Source organism: Panicum virgatum, chromosome 8K, assembly GCF_016808335.1.
Source record: "Panicum virgatum strain AP13 chromosome 8K, P.virgatum_v5, whole genome shotgun sequence".
Lineage (NCBI taxonomy): Eukaryota > Viridiplantae > Streptophyta > Magnoliopsida > Poales > Poaceae > Panicum > Panicum virgatum.
In genome coordinates, this window is record NC_053143.1 from 50,795,211 (window position 1) to 50,807,204 (window position 11,994).

Below are 11,994 nucleotides of genomic sequence, written 5' to 3' on the forward strand. Positions count from 1 at the left end.
TTGGAGAGAAAAATATGTTGTACTTCTGCTTGTTTCAAAATGATGACATACAAACTTAAGTTTCGTGTGCAACTTCCCTCTGCTAATAATTTACTAATTATGATTCCACAAGCATTGGTTGGTAAGTTCGTATATGCTAGGATGTAAACTGAAAAGGCTACTTTTCATCGTCTTTGGTGCATGGTGGGTGCAGCAAAGATTAGATTCCTTGACCGTAATTTCCTCGCAAACTACCACCAGAACAGCACAAAACTTTTTCTCCCAAAAGTCTCTATCTCTACTTCTACCTTACAATAGAATCTTTCTATGTTCTTCTAGATGTGTTCAATTTTATGTTTTTGTCAAGGCTCAAATTATATTGATATGAATGAATTCCTCATGGTTTCTAAATATGGCATTAGATTGGTCTTTGATCTGATGAGAGTGGTCTTCCTTACAAAATTTGAAGAAGTTAAATTGAGTTCTGATAATTGGGCCAGATTGTGACAGTCCAAGTGCCCGTTCATCTATCCATCATATATGGTCAGGCACTCAGACTACGTTGTCTTCAGGTGTAACATGAATCTTAATGCCTGAGATAATCTGCCTGCCGCAGCACAGTTATCGTGCTGTGTTTATAAAGCTCACTACTGAAGTTAACAGCTGGGGCTCCAAGTTTTCTCAGCACACAGCTGAAGCATATAAAACTGGATCATCTACCAATCTCTGGGCACAGCATAGCACACAAGATTGGTCACACTGTCAGGTTTCCCTCAAATAGTCAACAGTAACTGCAATAATAATGGTCTTGTAAGAACTTTATATGATTTCTATAAAAGCAGGGGGACCTTTACTAAAAAAACTGCAACAATGGTTTCTTCAAAAAAAAAAACTGCAACAATGAACGCAAAGTTTGAACCAAATTAGTGCCACATTCAACAATGAATAAATTACCTCCCTAACATATATAACCTCGTTTTTACTCAGTCCTTTTGTTAATTGATGCACCAATGGGCAGTTTTACTGTTATTCGCTGCAGCAGTTGACAACTTTCCTAAAACGATGTCGTTGCGTAATTTGACACCTCAATCAGTGGATTGTTTTGGAAGGTATCCTTGCATTTCCCTCCTTGGCTACCTCAAGATTACCCAGCTGGATGGATTCTTAATTAATTTGTTCCAAAAGTGTGCCTTGCATTGTGATCACTATGAGGAATTCTTGCAAAGTCATACTCAAAATTTCATTTTTTTTTACCGAAAATGAGATTATTGTGTTTGCCAATGAAAACATTCCTTAGACACGTCCTGATGAGTGGTGTGACATGTAAATTCGTCTCCCTTCCACAGTTAGAAAAATATTGTTGTTTCAAACGTACAGCCAAATTATTAAATAAATTAAAGCCACATGCACGTAGCTGATACGCGTACACGCGTCCCTAAATCTAATACGACGGTCTTGTTTACCATCGAAGTTGGGCTGTCAGGGTCTCAGGGATACTGAAGTTAGTTAGCTCTACCTGAACGTGGGGTCATGTGACCTCGCTCGTCAGGCACACGACGTGCGCCTAAGCCTTCTCCTATATATAAGGCGCCTCACTATCTGCCCTCCATCCTCCTCTTCACACTGCACGCCTCTCTCTCTCTCTCTCTCTCTCTCTCTCTCTCTCTCTCTCTCTCTACATGTGAGAAACCAAGGATCAGTTCACACCCAAGCCATGGCAGAGAAGGTGATCTCTCTCTCTCTCTCTCTCTCTCTCTCTCTCTCTCTCTCTCTCTCCCTCTCTCTCCATGAGCGCTCTGTGGTGCACAACTGCGCGTTCTTGTTTTCATGGATCTCAATTTGTGGTGGTTGATCATGATCACTAACCTGTATGCTGTTCTTCTGAAACTGAAAGGGTTAGTGGAGCAAGAATATGTTCTAAAGTTTTGTGTACTCACTCATGTTTGTCTCTAGGAATAATATCTCCATCCCGTATTTCAGAATCAAACTGTTCAAGAGCTAGCATGTTGCATCACTTTATCTAAGTGATTGATGCTTTTCAAAATTCCCCTTCTTTCCGATCAATGAAAATCCTTCTTGTTTTGACGGAACTTGTCAAGAGATTATGATGGTCCTGTTAATGGTATTTCAAGTTTACAACAAAATTCAAGGCTGAGTTGATGGGGGGAGTTACCTGATTAAATTGTCCGTTTCTAGAGAAATCAAAATTTTACTGTCACTGATTGTTCCACACTAGCATCTATTCTACTGTTACTAATCACAAGAGAAAAAAAGAAAATGCATGCATTTGCTGAATTTAAGAAAAATTTGCAATGTTTGAAGAAGGATGCCCTTTTGTTATAGTTCAGTGCTGTCAAAAAAAATATTTTACTACTTACTAATTACCACGCCGCTGTCAACACAGATCTCCATGATAATCGTCGTGGTTGACCTTGATTGCCACAAGTGTTACAATAAGATCCGCAAGATTCTATGCCAGCTCCAAGGTAAGAGAAATACTATCATCGAAGCCTCTCTTCAGTAAGATGATTCATCACTGGCTCACTGCAGTTTGGAAGTGCACACAAATTCGAGCAAAATTTCAGTGCTTCAAAGTTGAAACATCTCTAGGACGATCGCACGAGTTCAATCTAAAATCTGGAATTGTTCGTGCAGACTGCGAGAGGATCCGGACAATCTCCTTCGACGACAAGAGCAAGACGATCACCATCGTGGGGCCGTTCGACCCGCACAGGCTCGCCTGCAAGCTCCGTTGCAAGGGCGGCAAGGTGATCAGGGACATCCACATCGTGGACAACCCCGGCGGGAAGCCGCCGCAGAAGATGGCGGAGGCGCCGCCGCCGCCGCCGGCGAAGAACGGCAAGCCGCCGAAGAACAAGGAGAAGCCCCCCGCTGCTGAGCCGCCACCGCCATCGACGCCGCCACCTGAGCCCGCGCCGGGGCCGCCGCCCGACATGCCCCCTCCGTCGCCGGCGCACCAGGCTCCGCCCGACCGGGAGGTGTCGGCGATGGTGCCGGCCTTCGTCGAGGAGAAGCCGCCGAAAGCGAGGCCGGCGGAGCTCGAGCAGCCGCCGATGTCGCCGCCGCGGAAGGAGAGGCCGCCGATGGACTTCCCGCCGCCGGCGTCGCCGGTGAAGGAGAGGCCATCCCCGGCGCGCCCGCCCTGCAGGCCGGTGGAGCAGGCGGCGGTGGAGTACGTGATACCGACGGTGGAGATCCCGTCGTTGCCGGCGCCGCCGGTGGGGCCGTGCGGGTGCCCCTGCTGCGCGCCGTGCTACCAGGGCTACTACGAGGCGTGCCGGTGCTGCTGCTGCGGCGGCAGGTTGTACGCGCAGCCGCTGCCGGCGCCGGCGGGGTGCGGGTACAGAGGCTGCCGGACCTTCAGCGACGAGGACCCCACGGCGGCGTGCACCATCATGTGATGGCTGTCACTTTTCAGTGGAGTCATGGTAGCAACAAGTTCTGCACAGTGGCCAAATGTCTATGGGAGTTTTAATTTTCAGTGTTTTTTTTGCGTGGATTTAATTGGGGTTTTCAGTGGGTTTTGCACAGGTTGAAATAAGCATGTTTCACTGATCTGAGAGATTGGTCAAAAAACTATATAGAGTTTATTTTCTTAACGAATCGCATGTATAAATCTCAATGTCAGTTGTTAACATATGACTGAACACTGAAGATTGTTGTGTTACAGTGCTATGTTGAGTCTGCAAGAGAAACACAAACAGGATCAGATTCTCCTGAAAAGGACTGCAACCATAAAAGGAGGAAGATGCTTGTGGCTTGTATTCCCTGGACCATTAGCACAAATCTGGAGTAATCATTAGGATGATTCGTCAAAAAAAAAAAGTTTTCCCATCTTGACAAACTGTCATCAGTCTTTCACCAACTGCCATTTACCAACGTTGTTAACTGCTTACGTGCAGCAAAAGCAGAGTCTCGTCAGAGAACTAGTCTCTGGAGGAATCCAAGACTGTAATTTATTCACGTTAGACCTACAGTTCAAAAGTTTGGGAGCTCAGCGTCCCTTGAAAATAAACTAGAACAAAAGCTAGCCAGAGGAATTTGTTCCTGTGATGTGCTGTGAAGCTGAAGCACAGACAAGTGCCTCAATCGTGGCTGTTCGATTCTCAGAGGATCTGGCGGTGCCAAAACAAAGAAGCCACACATCATCATCGATGTGCTAGCTAGTTTTTCGTCGATGTAGGTAGAAAGATCTTTGACAGCGAGGATTTGGTCCTTGATCTAGCATCATCGATGTCGCGCTGTAAATATTGTGAAAAATCAGTTACTTTGTTTGACTAATGATCAAGCATATAACGATTGCATCAACAGTTCAGTACCAAAGCACAAAGTTATGATTCTCTCTAACTTCTTCTGCGAATACAATGCGCCCAAGCTAGTCACAAGATGCCTTTATATTATCATACTGTACGTACTAGGCATTTAAAAACGAATTATGCTGTATATAACACTAGAAACGGCATCGTTCAATTGGTTTCTTTTTAAGGTGATTAGAGAGCCTCCATTCACCGATTCTCTCTTTTGAGTTCAAAAGCACACATAGTGGTAAGTTGCTTACAGCTTAGAGCAATAAAGTGATAGCATAATGTGGAGGTTGGGGCTCAGCCAGAAACTACCAAAGAGCTGAAGCTGCTTGAGATTCCTGCAGGCCGCCATTGTTGACAGGACACCTACAAGAACTGCTCCAATACCAAATCATCGGAGGAAATAACATGTGTGGCACCAAAAAACAATTGCATATATTTAGTTTTCTTGCATGATATTGTGGTTATATTGTGCCGCAGGCCACCGACATGGCTTTCCTTGCATGGTAAAAACCAGAGCAATGCGGCCTACCTACCTTTGGTGCTGCAGAAGGAAATACAGGTCATGTATGCAAGTCACCTCTTAAAAGAAAAGAAGAAAAATGCTTTCAAATTCAAACAGAAAGAAAAGAAAAAATAAGGCTTATCTTGTGTTGCTTCAATTGTTGTGGTTGATGTTTTATTGGTTCGTGTGCGAGCAAGAGCAATGGCATGTCCACCTCTCTCTCAAACTATTTAATATCATGAGAAACACCTATAAAAATGTCTGGAAATTATCGTAAGATATTACACATGGTATTGTATCATATTGAAGCAATAATAACAAATTCATTTGCGATGTGCTTGTTCCAAAAGAAAAAACATTTGTGTGAGGTGCGATAGCCTTGAGTCTAGGTCATACTATGTATCTTTTGGCATCCTTGTCCAAAACTTTTAAGAATGCACTAATGATTTATTATTTGGTACTTAATTTATTAATTTCATAGTTTAAAAATGTGAAATAGGTCAGAAAGTACAAGATACCTAAAACTACTGTGGCCATTGTTGTCTTTTGCAATCCAAAATTCCATAACTCCACACTTATAGTAATTTGATTTGCTCACTAGGTCAACAGCTTATTTCCCTTCAACTTCTCAAAAACCAAATTATATAATCTAGAAATTTTAATTGGACTATATAACTATATAAGGTGGCCAGGAAGCTAAGAGGACCTTATAGAACAACTACCAAGCTCGAAGCTTAGCCGTGAAATGCAGACTCAAAAAACACTAATGTGACCATACGTTCACTCATGGAATAAAGTTTTCATTCCACCCAAAGCTAAGACAAGATATGCTGCTCTTGAAACTCTGTAGTGCACACACAGCACGCACAAACAGCCTGAATCCCCAACGCTTCCCATTCCATGCTTGTGGCTTGTATTTGACAGGAGGAACTAACAGGAGGAACAGCTTATTGTGCTGTTTTCTGGTGGCAGTGGGGTTTTATAGTGAGGAGCACACGGCTCTGCTGGCGAGGGCACTCAACATGATAATAAATGTTGTTTAGCTACAGCCGGACAAGTAGCTGGCCTGTATTTTTTTTTTTCATTCTTTTGCAGACTCTGATTGAAGATGCCGTGGGCCACATCCTCGACATTATGGGCTTCAAGTCCGTGCTACTCACTCATCCAACGAACCAAAATTGGGGCTTTTGAGACAGTTATGGGCTTCAGTTTTCACTCGACCTGCAGTTAGAAGCCTAGCATCCTGAACCGCTAGATCTACGGCCTAGAATGGATCACCCAGCTTTTGAGACAAGTCCGACTCCAGCAGGCAGCAGGAGGGCAGCAATCAGCAGCGGCAGCCCACCGATTGTCACGAGACCTGATACAGTCTCTGATACTGCGGTGCGTCGCTTTTCATGGGCTAAGAAGCCGAACCTCTGGTTAGTGGGCCGGAATGGGCAAAGTAGGAGCAGCCCATGAATGGGCATTGCTGTAGCGTGTTCACGCATGGCTTGTAACATTTAAAGGGAGAGAGAGAGAACAAGTCATCTTGGAACTTGTCGGTCTAGGTGGCGGCGAGCTACGGCTCGAGAATTCCGGCGAGTCCAATTCCTCTATACTGTGAACTCGTGAGATATTCCAACACAAACTCGTAGCAGCTACATCCTGGGTGTCACAAATTGGCATCAAAGCCTAAATCCTATCATTCAGATCTAATCCCCGATCTGAATCCACCTCACCACCATCACACCCGGCTGCAAGTTCGGATCGGAGCAATGGCGCCGCCGGTGATGGATTCCATCGCCACCATACTGGCGATGCTGGAGGAGTTAGCCAAGAAGGTCGATGAGTCGAATCTGAAGGCCGATGACACTAATCGCAAGATTCAATAGCTTACTGATGAGCAGACCGCGGTGAAGGCTTGGAAACCGGCCTAGTGACCAAGGTCACCGATCAGCAAATGTCAATATATGATCTGCGACAAAAGGTGGATCTCTTCATCCATGAACTCCCTAAGAAGAAGATCATCGTCGAGGAAGGGACCACCGAGGGGACGTCCGATCCTGGCCATCTGGGAGCTTCTGCTGATGCAAGGACGTCTAGGCCAGCTGGCTCGGCGATGAAAAACATCACCGGAGTGTTGGTGCTAGGGTTGTCGCAACACCTGGTGTCACCTCCGGTCACAGGTGCGGATCGGTTCTCCCATTTGACCCCTGTTCCATTTTGTGGTTTAGATTCTGCATATAATTCCATGAATTCCCATGTTTCATCCTATGGTTGTGCTATGCATCAAATAGAATTCCCTAGATTCAATGGTTCCAATCCTAAGATCTGGTTAAAGCAATGTGAGAATTACTTTGATGTGTATGCTGTTATGCTTGAATACTCGGTGAAATTAGCCACTATGCACTTCACTTAGTCTGCTGCCTTTTGGCTTCAGTCCATAGAGATGGATCTGAAGAAGTGTACCTGGTAAGCCCGTAGCAAAGTTGTAGTAGAGAGGTTTGAAACAGACCAGCACAACCATGTCATTAGACAATTTTTCCACATCAGACAGTCTGGCTCAGTAGTAGAGTACGTAGAATCGTTTGATGAACTAGTCCATAAACTCCATGCTCATGATCCCTATTTTAATCCTTCTGTCATCACCAGTTGCTTTGTTGATGGTTTAAGAAATGAGATTAAGGCAGTAGTACTTGTCCATAGACCAAAAGATCTAGATACTGCTAGTTCTTTGGCAATCTTGCAAGAGGATGTGCTACAAGGATACTCTGGCAAGGAAGTTAAGAAACAAGAGGTTCTCAGTCCAGTCAGGTATTATAACAAGAATGGCAATGATCCCATTAATAGAAGTCCTGCAAGTTTCACTCAAGATGACAAAAAATCTCCAAGTTCAGTCAAGATCAAATCTGGCAATGACAAGTTGGCTGCTCTGATGGCTTATAGAAAAGCCAAAGGTCTTTGTTATAAACATGGATTGAAGTGGGGTCCCCAAGACCAGTGTCTAGAGAATGTTTCTCTACATGTTGTTGAAGAATTGTGGCAAATGGTAACTGATCAGTCTCCAACCTTATCTCTAGAGGGTTTAGATTCTGATTCAGGGGATGATCTCATGGCCCTGTCAGATCTTGTAGCCAATGGTACATATACAGGCAAGACAATCAAATTTCAAGGATACATTCAGCGACACAAGGCCATATTTCTAGTGGACTCTGGTAGTTCTCATACCTTTGTGATTGCGCAGTTTGCAACCAATCTTCCTAATTGGAAATCTTTGGCTAAACCTATTGGGGTCAAGGTTGCTGATGGAGGAATACTTCAATGTACTCATGAAGTGCAATTGTATGATTGTCTTGTTCAGGGAGTTCAGTTCAGAATTCCTTCAAGATATTGCCCCTTAAGTGTTATGATGCCATCTTGAGTATGGATTGGCTGGAGATGCACATCCCTATGAATGTGCAGTGGAAACAGAAGTGGAGGTCATTCTGTCATAAAGGGAAAGAGGTCAGACCGCAAGGTTTACAAGCCCAGTGTGCTCAATGTTTGCCAATTTCTGGAGATCAGTACTATGCTATGCAAAATCATGACAATATTGTTTGATGAGCCCACTGGTGTGCCTCCTACCAGACCTATGGTGCACACAATTCCTTTGATGGCTGGAACTCAACCTTTTTGGCTTAGGCCATGTAGGTATACACTAGCACAAAAAGATAAGATAGAGTAGCAAGTGGCCACTCTACTAAAGAATAAAATGATCCAAGAAAGTACTAGTCCCTTTGCATCACCAGTATTGCTAGTAAAAAAGAAAACTGGAGAATGAAGGCTATGTGTTGACTTCAAAAGGTTGAATGCCTATACTATCAAAAACAAATTCCCACTCCCCATTATAGAGGAGTTATTTAAGAACTGAAAGGAGCTAATTGGTTCACTACACTGGATCTGAGGTCTGGGTTCCATTAGATTTTGGTCAGTCCAGAAGATCAGTACAAAACAGCTTTTCAAACCCACTTTGGGCAATTTGAATATAAGGTGATGCCTTATGGGCTGACAGGGGCTCCAACCACTTTTCAAGCCATCATGAATCATATTTTGGCACCTCTGCTCAGAAAATCTAGTTGTTTTCATTGATAACATTTTGATATATAGCAAGAGCTATGAGAAACACCTGCAACATGTACAACAGGTGTTTTAGCTGCTCCAACAACACCAATTCAAGGTTATGTTGTCAAAATGCTCATTTGCCCAGCAACAATTGAAGTATCTGGGGCATATTATTAGCGCAGAATGGGTGGCTATAGACCCTGGCAAGATAGCTGATGTTAAAAAATGGCCAGTACCTACTTCAGTGAAGGAACTTAGAAGCTTCTTGGGGCTGGGAGGATATTATAGGAGGATTGTCAGAAATTTTGGCATTTTGTCTAAACCTCTAACTGATCTGTTGAGAAAGGGGCAAATCTTTGCTTGGACTACAGTCATAGATCAGTCCTTTCAAGCTGTCAAGCAAGCATTGACCAGTGCACCAGTGTTAGCTCTCCCTGACTTCAACAAGCAGTTTGTGATGAAAACAGATGCTTCAGATAAAGGGATTGGGGCAGTATTACAACAAGAAGGCCACCCATAGCTTATGTCAGTAGAGCTTTGGGTCCTAAGAGTCAAGGTTTCTCAACCTATGAGAAGAAGAGTTTGGCTATATGATGGCCATTGACGGCCATTGACCACTGGAGATCTTATTTGCAGCCAGCCGAATTTCTTATCCAAACTAACCAAAGAAGTCTCATACATTTTGATGGTCAGAGATTAAATTCTTATTGGCAACAAAAGGCTATGACTAAACTTTTGGGTCTATAGTACAAAATCTGCTATAAGAAAGGCTCTACAAACAATGCTACAGATGCTTTGTCTAGAGTATCTCATGGTGGTTTTGCTGAACTCCTGACTGTGACTATAGCACAACCTGTTTGGTTAAAAAATCTACAAGCCAGTTATCAGGACGGTGAGGAGGCTCAGCAGTTATTGACCAGCTTACTACTCACACCAGTTCAGGTCAAGTTTAGCTTGAATCAAGGCATCATTAAGTACAAGGGCAGGATCTAGTTGGCTCACTGTGTACTTTTGCAGAAGCAACTGATGGAAGCTTTACATGCTAGTCCGATTGGGGGTCACTCAAGATTCTTGGTCACTTATACTAGGACCAAGAAATTGTTCTATTGGCCACAAATGAAGCAACAGATTCAGTGTTTTGTTGCACCCTGTGCAATATGCCAGCAAGCCAAAACTGAAAGGGTCCCTTGCCCAGGACTTTTACAACCTCTGGAAATACCCAAACAAGCTTGGCAAGTAGTCACCATTGACTTTATTGAAGGGCTGCCAGTGTCTTCCTCTTATAATTGTATCCTTGTTGTGGTTGACAAATTTTCCATGTACTCTCACTTTCTCAAACTGAAACATCCTTTCATTGCCCTCAAGGTGGCACAACTGTACATGGACAATATTTACAAGTTACATGGTATGCCACTTGCCTTGGTTTTTGATAGGGGCAAAATTTTCACTAGTCAATTATGGCAAGTGTTATTCAAATTTTTTGGAACTCAGTTGAGGATGAGCTCTGCATATCACCCCCAAAGTGATGGCCAAACTAAACGAGTGAGCCAAAGTGTGGAGGCTTATCTCAGGTGTTTCATTCATGCTTGTCCTGCTAAATGGTCTCAGTGGTTGGCCTTAGCAGAATTCTGGTATAACACTAATCTGCACTATGCTCTCAACAAGTTCCCTTTTGAAGTACTGTATGGCCATTCACCTCGCCATTTTGGCCTTGAGGACGTTGATTCTTGTCCAGTTACTGATTTGGGGGAGTGGCTTAAAGAAAGGAAGGGAATGACTGAACTGTTATAATACCAGTTAATGCGGGTTCAGCAATGCATGAAAAGCCAAGCACATTGTGACATCCTGACTCAGGGCTTAATAGGATTAATAGGAGACTCATACCAACAAGTTGCAACTTCTTTTTCAGAAGCCGGTCTCGAAAGAACTCCGAGGTTAAGCGTGCTTGGCCTGGAGCAATTTCGGGATGGGTGACCGACCAGGAAATACTTTTTGGTTGCGCACGAGTGAGGACAAAGTGTGCAGAAAAGATATGTGTTGGTCTGTGAGGGCAGTCTATGACCTAGTTAAGCTGCCAGATGTAAGCGGGCCAGGCCTCGGGGAGGCGGGATGTTACTGAATGGTATCAGAGCCGACTCGCGGTTTCACGAGCACGTACGGGCGTATGTGCGCGGGCATGAGCACGGGCGCGTAGGGTCGCAGATGCCACCGGCATGTGGACGGGCGCGTGGCGGGTTAGTGCGCGGGCATCTGGGATGCGCCATTGGCACTGGACCCACGAACGTGGCACAGAGACCATTGGCACTGGATGCATGGACGTGGCACATGGGCCGTTGGCACTTGACGTACGGAACGTGGCTAAGAGAGGACGTTCCTGGCTTGAGATTGACCAACGAGGACATCGGTCTCTTAAGGGGGTGAGTATGTGACATCCCGACTCAGGACTTAATAGGATTAATAGGAGACTCATACCAACAAGTTGTAACTTCTTTTTCAGAAGCCAGTCTCGAAAGAACTCCGAGGTTAAGCATGCTTGGCCTGGAGCAATTTTGGGATGGGTGATCGACCGGGAAATACTTCCAGGTTGCGCACGAGTGAGGACAAAGTGTGCAGAAAAGACATGTGTTGGTCTGTGAGGGCAGTCTATGTCCTAGTTAAGCTGCCAAATATAAGCGGGCCCGGCCTCGGGGAGGCGGCACGTTACACACATAAACATCGCTCTAAAAGAACTTTTGCTGTGGGAGTTAAAGTTTGGCTCAAACTTCAGCCTTATGTTCAGACGTCTGTGGCATGTAGAGCCAGTCACAAATTGGCTTTCAAATACTTTGGCCCCTATGAGGTGGAAGGCAAGATTGGATCGATGTCATATAAGCTCAAATTACCAGCCAAAAGCACTATGCATCCTGTCTTTCATGTCTTGCTCTTGAAAAAGGTGGCCGTCTGAAGAACAAGAGGAATCGTGCTGTCACTCAACTGCTCATCAAGTGGAAAGGGTGGCCGGCTGAATTAGCCACCTGGGAAGATGGAGATGTCATTATGCCTCGCCTTTCTTCTGCAATGACTTGCGGACAAGCCGTTATTCAAGCATGGGGGGATGTCACG

At 44.6% G+C, this 11,994-nt stretch overlaps 1 protein-coding gene across 1 annotated transcript; it reads left to right on the forward strand.

Annotated features, from left to right (window-relative positions):
* Positions 1-1,584: 1,584 nt before the first annotated feature.
* Positions 1,585-3,675, forward strand: LOC120645086 (early nodulin-75-like). The gene is made up of 3 exons (XM_039921832.1): positions 1,585-1,705; positions 2,384-2,465; positions 2,635-3,675. Exons 1-3 carry the CDS (start codon positions 1,694-1,696, stop codon positions 3,399-3,401), a joined length of 861 nt encoding a protein of 286 aa, XP_039777766.1. The 5' UTR covers positions 1,585-1,693; the 3' UTR covers positions 3,402-3,675.
* The last annotated feature ends 8,319 nt before the right edge of the window (positions 3,676-11,994 follow it).